This window comes from Nycticebus coucang, chromosome 8, assembly GCF_027406575.1.
Source record: "Nycticebus coucang isolate mNycCou1 chromosome 8, mNycCou1.pri, whole genome shotgun sequence".
In the NCBI taxonomy this organism is placed as follows: domain Eukaryota; kingdom Metazoa; phylum Chordata; class Mammalia; order Primates; family Lorisidae; genus Nycticebus; species Nycticebus coucang.
Window position 1 is genome coordinate 97710510 of NC_069787.1, and position 14623 is coordinate 97725132.

General features: G+C 50.9%; 2 protein-coding genes across 2 annotated transcripts in view; one reads left to right on the forward strand and one right to left on the reverse strand.

Moving 5' to 3' along the window:
* Positions 1–2697: 2697 nt before the first annotated feature.
* LOC128591590 (60S ribosomal protein L22-like 1) lies at positions 2698–3205 on the reverse strand. Its single transcript, XM_053599195.1, has one exon. It carries the CDS (start codon positions 3165–3167, stop codon positions 2799–2801), a length of 369 nt encoding a protein of 122 aa, XP_053455170.1. The 5' UTR covers positions 3168–3205; the 3' UTR covers positions 2698–2798.
* A 6164-nt stretch (positions 3206–9369) lies between these two features.
* Positions 9370–14623, forward strand: part of DNAH1 (dynein axonemal heavy chain 1) — a 96927-nt gene continuing 91673 nt past the window's right edge. Inside the window, exons 1-4 of the mRNA XM_053599196.1 lie at positions 9370–9904; positions 10901–10973; positions 13814–13988; positions 14378–14534. Coding sequence (XP_053455171.1) covers positions 9500–9904; positions 10901–10973; positions 13814–13988; positions 14378–14534 — 810 coding nt within the window. The 5' untranslated portion in view covers positions 9370–9499. The remainder of the gene's footprint in view (positions 9905–10900; positions 10974–13813; positions 13989–14377; positions 14535–14623) is intronic.

Here is a 14623-nt window from a genome sequence, read left to right on the forward strand (position 1 = left end):
TAGAGGATGGGATGGACAAAGACAGTCTATTCATGGGCCAGTGGTCTCTAGTCCTCCAGCCCCCTGTACACTCCTTTGTACTGCTTCCTTGAGCCCTGGGCTTTGAAGGTCTTGTCTATGAAAGTGACCCCATGGATCAAAGGAGAATTAATTTGTCTCCATTTATATCCATCAATGAAATTATTATGCTGGTCAGAGAAATGAAAATGCTGGTCCGGGGCGGTGCCTGTGGCTTGGTCGGTAGGGCGCCGGCCCCATATACCGAGGGTGGCAGGTTCAAACCCGGCCCCGGCCGAACTGCAACAAAAAAATAGCTGGGCGTTGTGGTGGGCGCCTGTGGTCCCAGCTACTCGGGAGGCTGAGGCAGGAGAATCGCATAAGCCCAGGAGTTGGAGGTTGCTGTGGACTGTGACGCCACGGCACTCTACCGAGGACCATAAAGTGAGACTCTGTCTCTACAAAAAAAAAAAAAAAAAAAGAAAATGCTGGTCTGAGCTGCCAAGGCCAGCTGGCTGACAGCAGGAAGAGGAGGGTCAAGGCAGTCTTGGGGAGGGGTGAACCCTAGATGTCATCCATCCCCCTCCCTGACACTCCCCCTGTAACTCACTTTCTTTTGGTAGCAGCTCAGAGCCCCAGGCCTAGAAAACCAGAGGGAGATTCTTGGGGCCCAAGAGGCAGACTGGGGCAGGTGGGGAACGGGGAGCTCCAGCCATTCTGTCTGGATGCCTGTCACCCTCCGTTCCGGCTGGCTGGCCACATGAAGGGCCCATTTTGCCGCCCATTCACATGGGGCTTTCATCTTTGCAGCTAGTGAAGCATTGCTCCTGCCGCAGCCAGCAGGAAGACATAGGGAAGGAGGGGCACCCAGATCTACCATGCCCTCACATGCAATGCTCGAAAAGGCATAGGCCTGGGCATAAGTAGTCCGTCTGTTCCATGTACCCAGCTTCCAGGCTACCAGAGTCTTCAGCAAGGGATGCTGTGAGCAAGAAATGGGATGATAGCCCCCCAACTCTGAAAGTCCTATTTCAACAAGAGCAAGTTGGTTTCTCTTCCAGCCATACAGGGAAAAAGACTGCCCCCACATCAGAGGAGGCGTAGGAACCCAGTGGGTCATGGCTCAGCCCCTTACTCCTTTTGCAGGGAGCCAGGTAGGTATGGTAGCCTCCAGAGAAGGGCGGGAAGACCAAAGCCTGAACGCATGCCCAGCCACTGGAGAAGACAGGGGCATTAGAGGGTGGCACCCGAGACCCAGGAGAACAGGGACTCACCCATGTGAGAGAGGGAGAGGAGAGGGGGTCACATCTACAGCCCACACATGAAGAGGAGTGAAATGGAGTTGGCATGGCTGTTGGTAAAAGCAACACTCCCAGCCCCCACCCCTCAAGCGCACCCTCCAGTTGAGGAAAACAGCAATGACCACTGTATGTCATGGGATGAGTGGCTCTGTGAGCTGGGCCTCCTGAGAGTGAACCCTTTCTGCTCTGGCCCATCTGTCTGTCCAGCCACTACGGCCCCTGTGATGTCACCAACCCACTGTGTTGCTTGGCAACTGTCCAGGATTAGCACTCTGCCCCTCTCATCCCTGACGTCCCACCATGGGCTGATGTTGCCGTGGCAACCTGGATGGATGCTGCAGCTTTTTGGACAGCTGTACCCAGTGTAGGAAGTGCCAGGCAAAGGCAGGGAAGCAGGTGCCTCTGCACAGCCAAGCAGGGTACCCAGCTTATTCCCAGACTCATAGAGGAGCCAGATTGCTCTAAGCAGGGTTTTGGGTCCCCATCCTTTTGAAGAGCTAGGGCCACTTTGCCTTCAATACCCCTTACACTCCTTCTGCAATGGTCACTATATAACTACGGTGTGAATGCTAACAAGAAAAGCAAATAAAGCCATGATTTGGGGTCAGGAAAGGTTGTACCAACACTAGGTCTTGAAGGATGAATAGAAGTTGGCCAGGACAGGAGTTGGTGTAGAGAGATGGTCTGGGCAGAGGAAGCAGAAGCCTGTGCAAAGGCTGAATCACTGTCTCCAGGCACGGCTTATACCCTGCCTCCAGATTTCTTATGGCCTGGCCTCTCCAGGTCTCCCACTTGACATTTTATGGTAGGAACAGGCTCTGGTTCAGTTCTGGACACCTAGGCACAAGCCTGACACCAAGCCAACACTACTAAAATGTCAAATAAAATTAGACATTTGGGTAATGAGCCTCAGGTCCTACTATCTCTCCAGGCACTTACCCATCTCATTCAGTTTCCCCATCTATGAAGTGGAACCAATTCTGAGAAAGCTTTGGGAAGGGGTTCTCAGGTAAAGACGGGGTCATTTTTTTCTTTTGTTTGCAACTCACCTCTTTCCCTTACAGAAAAATCGAAAGATTGGTACAGTGGGGCAGCGCCTGTGGCTCAGTGAGTAGGGCGCCGGGCCCCATATCCTGAGGGTGGTGGGTTCAAACCCAGCCCCAGCCAAACTGCAACAAAAAAATAGCCAGGCGTTGTGGCGGGCGCCTATAGTCCCAGCTACTCGGGAGGCTGAGGCAAGAGAATCACCTAAACCCAGGAGTTGGAGGTTGCTGTGAGCTGTGACGTCACGGCCCTCTACCGAGGGTGATAAAGTGAGACTCTGTGTCTAAAAAAAAAGATTGGTACAGTGAACATCTGCAACCCTCAGATTCCCTAATTTTTTTTTTGAGTGCAATGATTTTATTCACTGATAAACTAAAAGCCCACTTTTAGATGTTTCTTTCTGTGTAAGTTCATTTGTGTTATCAGCAAGCAAAGCCCTGTAAGAAAAGGCTTCACCTAGTCTTCAGACTCTGATCCATCTTCATCTTGACTAATCTGGAAGTAACGAAGTTCGTAAGTCTCCTTATCAGATGCAACCACTCGAAGCCAATCACGAGGATTGTTCTTCTTAAGGTATTTCTTGGTAAGGTATTTCAAGTATCTTTTAGAAAACTGTTTCTCAGAAACAACTGTGATTTTATTTTTGAAGCGTTCAATGCGAACAACATTCCCAAGATTTCCAGTTTTTCCATTGACTTTAACCTTCTCCTGTAGAAAGTGCTCAAAATTTCCAGAATCAAAAATTCCATCTTCTACTGGATGAGTAAGGTCCAAGTTAAATTTCCAGGTTGACCTCTTGGGCTTCTTGTCTTTCTGACGCGCCATCTTGAAGGCCGCACGAACCGAAAGGGTTACCTAATTGTTAATATTGCCCCACTTTTGCTTTAGTCCTTTTCTCTAGCTATAGTCATATATATATAATTTTTACTGAACCGCTTGAAAGGTAACAACAACAGACATTCTAACATTTTCAGGCTACATCAACTAAGACAAGGACAATCTCCTGTATAACCACAATGGCATTATCACATCTAAGAAAATTAATAATTCAATGTTCAGGACAGGGTAGGTGGCTCAAAACCGGAACCCCTGCCTGGTCCTTGGAGCAGATGGGGGCATTAGAAGGTGGGTGCCTGAGGCCACAGAGCCGGATGGTGCATCCACTGAGCCGACTTAACACGGTGGGTGTGGCTGTGTGATCTGAACCTCCCGAGAACCAGGAGCCACCCTTTCTGTAGTGCCCTGACCATCTGTCCCCCGGCTGTGGTTTAAATATGAACTTCCAATTCGTAAATTTCCTAGATTACTCCCCTCCAAGTGACTTACATAGCTTTTTTTCCCTTTCCTTTTCTTCTTCTTCTTTTTTTTTTTTTTGTGGTATTTGGCCAGGGCTGGGTTTGAACCTCTGGCATATGGGCTTTGAGCCACAGGCGCCGCCACCCCCACCCCACCCCCCCTTTTTTTAAACCAGGTTTCAATTGAAGTTCTCGTTGCATTTGCTGTTTTGTCTCTTTAGAAGGGTCGGGAGGGCAGATGGATATAGCCCGGATATGAGAGTCTGGAGGGATGACACTCTCTGGCCGCCCCTAAACCGGCCGCTCCTTTCCGGGGGCGGTGCTAGGACCATCCCCGGCTCCGGGGTCCCGGCGGAAGGAACCAAGACCCAGAATCGAGGGTGGAACGTGGCTGCTGACCAGGTAGCGTACGGAAGCTCCCGCTCTGCCTTGCCGGAGGGCTCCGCCCCTTAGCAACGGACTCAGCGTCCCTCCCTAGAGACAGGGCCGACAGATCCCCTCACTGCTTTGCGGAGCCGGCAGGTGGGTACAGCAGAGCGATTGCGGGGCAAGCGCGGGCAGGGGGACCTCTATAAGCCGAGAGGGCGAGAAGACAGGGAGGAGGCGGCGCACGAATCTGGGTGCCCGACCATTCGTTGGCCAGTGGAAAGAAGGGCGGCGCACCTAAACAGGCTGGTAGTTAAGCTCTGTACTGAGGATCAGACCATTTTGGGGGCCCAACCTCCATACTGACCATGTGGCCCCCTCCTCTCCTGTGGAAGACCATGCAGGGAAGCAGCACCCAGTCCCTCCTCCCATCCCTAGCAGAGTTGTTACAGAGATGAACTTCATTCCTTCTCTACTCACCCCATTCATTTGTTCATTTGTCTAGACCATCATTTGGCAAATATTTTCGAGGCACCTTTATGCCAAGCCTATGCTAGTCCCATGCTAGGTGCCACGTGTCCAGAGATCAGTGTTACTGGAAAATCCTTGCCTAGCTGAAAGGGAAGACAGATGTGCACATACAATATAGGGAGATGTTCACTGGAGGAAAAGCCTTAGACACCTATGGGAATATACAGGTGGGTTGCATCGGGTGAATGTTTTCAAAAGGGTAGATGAGGGTCAGGCAGTGGCACACGCCTGTAATCATAGCACTTTGGGAGGCCAATGTGCGGGGGTCGGGGGATCATTTGAAGTCAGGCGTTGGAGACCAGCCGAGCAAGAGCAAGACACCTTCTCTGCAAAAGAAAAAAAAATCAGGCTCGGAGCCCGTAGCACAGTGGTTATGGCACTAGCCATAAGCACCAAGGCTGGTAGGTTCAAGCCCAGCCCAGGTCAGCTAACCAACAATGACAACTCAACAAAAAAATAGCCAGACATTGTGGTGGGTGCCTGTAGTCCCAGCTACTTGGGAGGCTGAGGCAAGAAAATCGCTTAAGCCCAAGAGTTGGAGGTTGCTGTGAGCTGTGATGCTACAGCACTCTACTGAGGGCGACATAGTGAGACTCTGTCTCAAAACAAACAAACAAACAAGCACAAAAATTAACCATGTATGGTGGCACATGCCTATAGTCCCAACTACTCAACCCACCCTGTATATTCCCTGAGGTAGGAGGATCATTTGATCCCAGAAGTTTGAGGCTGCAGTGTGTTATGATGATGCCACTCTACTGTACTCCAGCCAGGGTGACAGAGACCCTGTATTGGAAAAAAAAAAAAGGTCACAGAGGAATTTGTCAAATGAGAGCTGACACAGAAACTTGGGATGTGAAACAGATAAAGGTTCAGGGTCCCTTGTCAAATCAGAGGTGGGTGGCCTAGAAGCCTTCCTACTCAGGTGCCGCTCCTCATTTGTAGACTTTTAGGAATACATGGTACACAGTTTGAGAATCACTATTGTGGTGTTAGAACTTGGACCCTTGGGTCAGCCAGAGTTGAAGACCTCAGTCTCCATTCTGTTTCTTCAATTCTTGGTTATGTGACCTTTCCAAGTTTCTTTACTTCTCCTGGCCTTAGTTTCCTTGCTTGTAAATTGGTGATGACAGCATTACCTGTTGTGAGGATCAAATACCCCTATTCATCTGTGTCCATTCTGCCAAATACTCGGTGAGTGGATGAGTCAAGTGTGGTTAAGTATCAGTGAGTCCAACCTGAAGATGCATCCAGCTAAAGCCAATATGGCTCCCAAGTAACCTGAGCAGGGAGAAAGAAGAACTTGGGTTCAAATTCCAACTGTGCATCTTGTTGGCTGTGTGACCTTGGGCAGGTCACTTCACCACTCTGAGTTCATGTTCTTGTCTCTGAGAAATGAGGATAGTTTGAGTTTCCATCTCAGAAATTTAAATGAGAGGATACATAAAATAAGCCTAAGCCACTAATAACATTCATCATTCTCCACACTGGGCCTACTAGGGCCACCCCCACCATCTTATTGCCTCATTCCCTCACACAAATGCTCAGAGTGATCAGTGGCAGAGGACTTGTTGGAAATCATATCTTTCTCCTTCCTACCAGTCACACTTATTTCCAGGCAGAGGCTGTGACAGGAGGCAAAGGTCTTACTGTCTATACCAGCTCCTGTGTGCACTGGCAATGTACGGGTGCCCAGAGCTGGAGCAGAAATGAAAGGGAACTATTATGAAGGGCTGAGGGATAGCCCTTCAGCGTTCTGAGTTTGCAGCTCACTCTCACACCTTCCTTCTTGGGACACACCTCAATGCATTCCCCTCCTGCCACTTGCTCAGAGGGGAGCACTTCGCCAGGGCAGCAGATCCAACCATCATTGCTCCTTTTGCACAAAGCAATACTGCTGTTTCCTGCACATTTGCACATCTCTTATCTCCAAAGATCTTCATAATTCCTTATAACACACCAGTAAAACAGGTCAAGCATGTTCAAGCCCATTTGAGAGCTGAGAAAATGGGGGAATGGAATGCTGTTCTATGGAGCTGGGACCCTAGCCTCTCCAAGCTCTGCTCTGTTTGGTGATTTTGTTCAAAAATAGAACATATCTGTGGGTTTGCAGCATGATGGGGCTGAGCCCCAGGGAGTCCTCTGGTCTTTAGGGTGCTCTTTGAAGAACTGGTAACTGTCAGACAAGTGGGCTAATGCAGCATTTTCTCTAGTGCCTGTCCTAGGGGGCGACTGGCCACCAGGGAGTGGATTTAGGGAGCAGAGTTCTGGTGGGGGAGGCCTGGCGGGACTGACTAGCTAAAGGCAGGTTAGCCTTAGGTATCTTAGGGTTCTGGCCAGAGCCCCATCTGCCCTTCTCTGTCCCTCAAGTGACCTACCAACTCACCATCCCCTTCTTAGCAATAAGCTCAGCAGCAGCATGTTGGCACTGCATGTAGCTTTGCTCTAGGCAGCCCTGGCCCCCTACTCCACTCTTCAGGTCAGTGCAGGCAGGAGCCCCCTGCTGTGATCCATTAGGAGGTCCATACCAGCCAGTACCACAAAATACCTCTCCAAAAGAGTGACCTGTACTGCAGCTCCTGGCTGCTTTGTCCAGTGTGGAGAGGGATGGGAAAATGGGAAGATGTGGGGGAAGATATTTCCTTTTAAGATACTTTTTTTTTTTTTTTTTTGGCACTTTTTTGGCCAGGGCCGGCTTTGAACCTGCCACTTCCGGTATGTGGGGCCGGCGCCCTACTCCTTGAGCCACAGATGCCGCCCTGATACTTTCTTTTTTAATTAAAAATGTATTGAGATAATTGTAGATTTCCTTTTTATTTTTTTGCACCAGACTTATGTGAAAACTTCTTCCCCATATTCTTTTTTTTTTTTTTTGAGACAGAGTCTCACTTTGTCACACTTGGTAGAGTGTTGTGGCATCATAGCTCACAGCAACTTCAAACTCTTGGGCTCAAGCAATTCTCTTGCCTCAGCCTCCCAAGTAGCTGGGACTACAGGTGCCTACCACAACGCCCTGCTATTTTTTTTCTTTTTCTTTTTCTTTTTTTTATTAAATCATAGTTGTGTACATCAATATGATCATGGGGCACCATACACTTGTTTCATAGAATATTTGACACATTTTCATCTCATTAGTTGACATGTACCCTTGTAAGATGCACAATAGGTGTGATCCTTTCAATCCCCATCCCTCTATCCCCCTCCCCCCTCCCTCCCCACGCTTTCCCCCTTCCCCCTGTTCTTAGGTTGTAACTTGGTTATAGCTTTTATGTGAAGGTCCTACGCCCTGCTATTTTTTAGAGACAAGGGTCTCACTCTTGCTCAGGCTGGTCTCAAACTCATGAGCTCAAGCAATCCACCCTCCTCAGCCTCTCAGAGTGCTGGGATTACATGAGTGAGCCACCGCGCCCAGCCCTTGCCCCCTATTTAGACAGAGTCTCAGGCTCTGAGTGCCCCAGGCTAGAGTGCTGTGGCATCATAGCTCATAGCAACTCCAAACTCCTATGCTCAAGTGATCCTTCTGCCTCAGCCTCCCAAGTAGCTGGGACTACAGCATCTGCCACAATGCCTGGCTGGTATATATATATATATATTTTTTTTTTATAAATATATATATTTTATAAATATATATACTTTATAAATATATATATTTTATAAATATATATACATATATATTCTCTGAGGCAAGAGAATTGCTTGAGCCCAAAATATATATATATATTTTTTTTTTTGAGACAGAGTCTCACTATGTTGCCCTTGGTAGAATGCTGTGGAGTCACAGCTCACAGCAACCTCCAACTCTTGGGCTTAAGTGATTCTCTTACCTCAGCCTCCCAAGTAGCTGGGACTATAGGCACCTGCCACAATGCCTGGCTTTTTTTTTGTTGCTGCAGTTTGGCCGGGGCCGGGTTCGAACCCGCCACTCTTGGTATATGGAGCCAGCGCCCTACTCACTGAGCCATAGGTGCCACCCCCTCCCTCATTGTAAAGAGCAAGGCCTGGCTTCTCAGCAGGGGGAGAAAGGGAAGCAGGCCCAGGGCTCACTCACTCAATAAATTTCACTAAAATGACTTTGGCTAGAAGCAGCCCTGGTGCTCCCAGCCCAGCCCTGCTGGACTGACCTGCCCCTCCCCTTTGTGGGGCACCTGCAGGCACTGGGCCATTGCCCTGCCTCCCTCATGTTACCCACTTTACCTTTTCCATCATACCCCAGGAAACAGAGGACTAAGTGACTTCCCAGCAGGACCCCCATCCTGACCCTCTGTTGGCCCACAGATCCCCCCTGCAACAAAATGGCGCTCACCCACCCTGGTTCTCCGAGTCAGCCCACCTCAGAAAATGTACACCCTCCCACCTGTGCAAAGGGTTGTATGCACATCTACCACCACAAGGACAAGGGTTTGCAGCATTGCAGCATCCCATTGTTATTGTGGGATGGCCATGCAACTGTTGCTTCTACCAAATGCATCACCAGGGGAAAGCTTTGGGCAGGAGGGCGCAGTGACTCACACCTTAACCCTAGCACTCTAGAATGCTGAGGGAGGCTGAGGCAAGAGAATCGCTTAAGCCCAAGAGTTGGAGGTTGCTGTGAGCTGTGACTTCACAGCACTCTACCGAGGGTGACAAAGTAAGATTCTGTCTCTAAAATAAATAAATAAATAGAATAAAATGATGGAGGGAGTGGCGTGTGTGGGAGCATGCACTTGAGTCAGGGAGCATCTGCAGAGCTTCCCCTCATTCAGTCCTTAACTCTGTGGGGCTCATTTCTCACATGTGGCATGCATGGCAGGCTCCACTGTCTCCTGGTGGGACTCTTCTAGCTGTGTGTTTGTCCAGTTAGAAGGAGAACACTCCCACTCTCCTGTCTCCCTTCTGTTATGGGTCAAGGTCTGGGGTTTGTTGCCGGGAGGCAATTTCAGCATCCAAGTACCATGGTGTCCCTGGTGGCTGAGGAAGAGGCTGGCAATGGCTCTGACACGGGTATCTTCTCCTAGGAGCTCTGACTGGTGCATCGCCCCAAGAAGCAGCATGGAGAAGCCTAGCAGAGAAGGCTCTAATCGGGGACATGCCCCTCAGGGCCCAGAGTGCAGCGATACCCCTGAGGATCAAGAGTGCAGTCTGCGGATGATTCCTAAGAGCCTAGACTATACTGTGGACAAGAATACTCTGGGACCAGATTATGGTTTGGGGAATGCTCCTCCAGGTCCTGACTCCAAGCCCCTACCTCTCCCCCTGACTCCACCCACACTTTCAGACTTGGGGCAGCCCCAGAAGTCACCCCTGACAGGCACTGATAAGAAGTACCCACTGATGAAGCAGCGTGGGTTTTACTCTGACATCCTCAGCCCTGGGACCTTAGATCAACTTGGGGTGAGTATGGCAGTCATTCCCTGCCGTGCCTGAGCCCTCTCTGTGGGCTCCGTTCACCCATGCTTTCATTCTTCTCTCCGTCAGTCCATCTGTTCATTTAGCCATCAGCCTATCCATCCATCTGTCAAATTTTCCATCCATCCACTTCCCTTCTCTCCCTATCCACCCATCAATCCACCCATCCATCTGCTTTCTGACCATCCTTTCATCATTGCTGAGTTCCCCATATGTGCCAGGCCCTAGACTGAGCCCTGGAGATGCAGTGGGGATGAGACATCCATATCCCTGTTGTTGGGGGGCAATGGGTTTGGTAGCGAAGCTCCACTCCCCCAGCTCTGGTTGGGAGGGGTCCATGGATAGCATACTGCTGAGATCTAAGACAGGGGTACATAGTTGTGTGAATTAGGAGCTGGGGAGTGTGTCTCAGGGAAGGGGGAATAGCAGGCACAAAGACCTGGGGCTCCGTAGAGAGGACATGGCTTGCGTGAAAGAGGGTAGAATGTGAGAAGAGATCAAGGCATGAGGCTGGGGTAGTGGCAAGAGGGAAGGGAATGACTAGGAGAGAATGTGGAGAGCCCCATAGGTCCCAGGCAGCCTTAGGGAGGTTTTAGGCAGGTAAGGAGGCAAGAGATAGGGAGAGAACCCACTGATACCTACTATACCAATGGTGCCAGAGTGGCCCTTGGGAGAGGAAGCACTTGCAGAGATACCTCTGGTCTTGCCTTACCTGTCTGTGGCTCAGTCTCTGGACACATGCTGGAGTATTCTCAGAGTTGGGTGGGGCCAGGAGTGTCCCAGGTGGCCACAACTTGTCCCAGGTTGTAGTCTTTAATGAGGAATTGTACATGCTTTCTGGTTCTACCCCACCCCTGTACTCCTGCCCCTAGGGTGCTCCCTGGTGGAATTTAGGGGAGGCCCCTGGCCTTGTGGTCTCTCCCAGATCCTGATTGTCTGTGGGATGTTTACACACACTCGGGTTCTGGGGTTTGGTTTCAGGATGTATGCCGTGGCCCCTGCATGAACCAGAACTTCCTGAGGCAGGCTGACCTCGACAAGTTCACCCCTAAAGGTCAGTGCTCAGAAGGGCCACATGAGTGGTCCTAGTAGGCATGTAGAAGCAGGGCCTCTGGACTTGGGGAGATGGTCTCTTCCTGGCTGGATTAGTTTCCTCAACTGTAAAAGGCAGGTGATAAAAGAAAAGGAGCTTCATGAGGGCTGGGCTCTTGGTGAGTGCCCAGTGAGCTCCAGCTACTGCAGTGGCACCATTACTTTTAGTGGAGCTGTGACAATGACATTGGGCTGGGTTGGGGATTCTGGGGGCTAGTGTTATAGTTCTCTCTGCTTGCCTGCCTGGGGTCAGAGGGGCATTATGTGTGTCTTTTCTGCCTCCCCTGGAGTGTGGGCCCAGAGAAGGCCAGGACTGTGTCTGAGCTGCTTACTTCACCTTGGGTGAAGCTGTCCGCCAGCTGAGCCTGCCCCCTCTCCTCCCTGGCCATCAGGCCCAGGTGCCCCTGTCTTCCCCTCCTCTCCACCCTCAGGAAAGACCTGGCTCCTTGTTGGCACTGCCCAGATTAGTACTCTTGGAATCTACAGATCTTCTGTGAAGCCCCTAAACTGGCACAGAGGACATCCCACATACGTGCATTTGTGTAGTCAGTTATCTGAGGATCTGGCCTACTGTTTTCAATAGTCTCACAAGTATTTGTGGCCCCCCAAATGGTTACAAACCACAGATCCCAGGTTGTGGGGTACTGAGAATGGTACTCCTACCATCCATGACAGAGTGGGGATGGAGGGGATTAGCAGCTTGGTGGCCCCACCCACATGAGAAAAAGCAGCCCCACAAAGACCACAGGCTGATGTCAATCAGGGCCCTTGGCAGCCAGCAGTGGACATCCTCTCTTCTGTCCAAGGACTAATGGAGACCTGGAGAAGTCTTCCTGGGATGGTAGATGGAACAGTGGCTGGAGGCTGATGTGGCTCTCTTAACCCTGGCTCTTTCTTGGCTCCTGTGTAGTTCTGGGAGTGGAATGGGTCACAGACCTACAGGCTCAAGACCTGGTGCTTAGGGGTCTGAAAACTGCGTTTGTGGCTGGCCTTTTGGGTGCTGTGGGGTTCCTTAACCACCTGGCAGCCCTGGTGAGAAAGCAAACTCCTATTGAGGATGAGAGGCCTCCACCAAACTCTGGACATCACCCCAGACCTAGCCTCCACAGGTTCTGTGGACCCCAGATAACACTCCTGAGGAGGGTCCCCTTGCAGTGTGACTACCTCTTGACCTCAGAGAGGCAGTGAGATCCTGAGAGGGGTCTCTAGGGCCTCCCAGGGTCCTTGGGACTCTATGGACCCTTCTTCCAGGAAAGTAGATGGGACTGACATTGGGCTGTACAGACCCTACTAACCCTCTCCCCTCTCCTGAGGCCTATGCCCACATCCTCCTCCCTAACTTTGTGGTCTGTTTGCCTGGGACTTTCTTTTTTTTTGAGACAGTCTCACTATGTCACACTGTATAGAGTACTGTGGCGTCACAGCTCATGGCATCCTCAAGCTTTTGGGCTTAAGCAATTCTCTTGTCTCAGCCTCCCGAGTAGCTGGAACTACAGGTGCCCACCACAACCCCCGGCTGTTTTTTTTTTTTTTTTTTTTTTGGTTGGAGTTGTCATGGTTGTTTGGCAGGCCTGTGCTTGGTTTTGAACCCGCCAGGTCTGGTGTATGTGGCTGGTGCCCTAGCCTCTGAACTAAGGGTGCTGGGCCTGCCTGGAACTTTCTTTTCCACTGAGCACCCTGTGTCCCAGGAAAACTGAGATGGTTGGTCACCATATCAATGGGTCTCTCCTCACCAATTCCCTTCCCCTAGACCCAGAATGGAAGCATCTGTCTGCCCTGGTCATTTAAGTAGGGACAACATTTTATGAGTTGAGGGTCCTATAGGGCCAGAGAGTCTCCAGTATCTAGGAGGCCTCAGCCTGGAAATGACCCCAGAAAGTGAATATCGGACTCCAAGATGCTGGGGGAACCTCTTGGGTAGGGGTGGGCGGAATCATTCCATTTTGTCTTCCTGTCCAATTCTAACCCTCATCTGTAGTTTAACTCAGCACCTGACTTGAGCAACCTGCCCTGGTGCTGGGAATCTCCAGCATACCGGCTCTGGGTAGGGAGAGTTAGGGCCAGGATAGACCTTCTGGCCCTCACCTCTCCAACCCTTCATACCTTTCCACATATATCTTTTCCCTACCACTGTCCAGCCATAGTCAGGCTCTGAGCTTCCCATTCCCCCAGTACCTGGCTGGCTAGTGATTCATCTTTTTTTTTTTTTTTTCCAAGACAAACAGTCTTACTTTCTCAGCCTCTGTAGAATGCCATGGCGTAATAGCTCTCAGCAACCTCAAACTCTTGGGCTCACTATAGGTGCCCGCCACAATGCCTGACTATTTTTTTTTTTATTTTTTATTTTTTTGTAGAGACAGAGTCTCACTTTATGGCCCTCCGTAGAGTGCCATGGCCTCACCCAGCTCACAGCAACCTCCAACTCCTGGGCCCAAGCGATTCTCTTGCCTCAGCCTCCCGAGTAGCTGGGACTACAGGCGCCCGCCACAACGCCCGGCTATTTTTTTTTGGTTGCAGTTTGGCCGGGGCTGGGTTTGAACCCGCCACCTTCAGTATATGGGGCTGGCGCCCTACCGACTGAGCTACAGGCGCCGCCCAATGCCTGACTATTTTTTTAGAGACAAGATCTCACTTTGGCTCAGGTTGGTCTTGAACTCATGAGCTCAGGCAATCCACCTGCCTCGGCCTCCCAAAGTGCTAGAATTACAGGCGTGAACCACTACACCCAGCCTAATGATTAATCGTATTGGGGAGGGTCTCTAGCCCAAGCTCTAAAACCTCTGCCTCTGCCTCTACCTGCAGTTATAACCTTTGAGGTTCCCAAGGACTTTGAGGAGCTCATTGAGCAGCAGCGCATTGGAACCACCACGCAGCTGCTCTCCCAGACTGACTTTCCCCTGCAGGCCTATCAGCCCAAGGTTCAGGTGCCCTTCCAGGTGCTGCCGGGCCAGTGCCCACGCAAGATTGAGATTGAGAGGTATGGCTGGGTGGGCTGTGGGGAGAAACTGTGTTCTGGGAGGCATCTGCCCAACTTGGGACATCTGCACAACAACATAGGATCACTAGGTGACAATTTCCATGGCAGTCTATACATAGTGTTTAGACCAAATCTTCTAGCCCTTTGGTCTCTTAACAGGAACAAATTGTTTTCTTTGCTGTGGAAGCAGGGAGGGTGGTGCCGTGTATGTCAATGAAATGGGCTTGTGGGGCAGGACAAAAGGGCAGTTGGAGCCTAGGACACCAGCCTCAGCTTTCACTTCCTGGGCCACACCCCTACCACCACAACCCCGTGGGCCCTTGCTGAAACCCATGGAGCTACCTGGTATAGCCAAGCTATCCTGAGGTTCCCACCCTGCCCTTGGCCAGGAGGAAGCGGCAGTACCTGAGCCTGGACATCGAGCAGTTGCTGTCCAATGAGGGGATCGACTCCAACAAGCTCATGCCCAGGCACCCAGACCTCAAACATCCCCACACCATTGAACAGGGCCATGACCCGCTCTTCCCCATATATCTCCCACTGAAGGTGAGCCGGACTTCCATGAGTGGTTGATGGATGGGTGGGGTGCAGCTAGCTGAGGCTCAGGATCAGGCCCAAAAGGGGACCTCCATGCC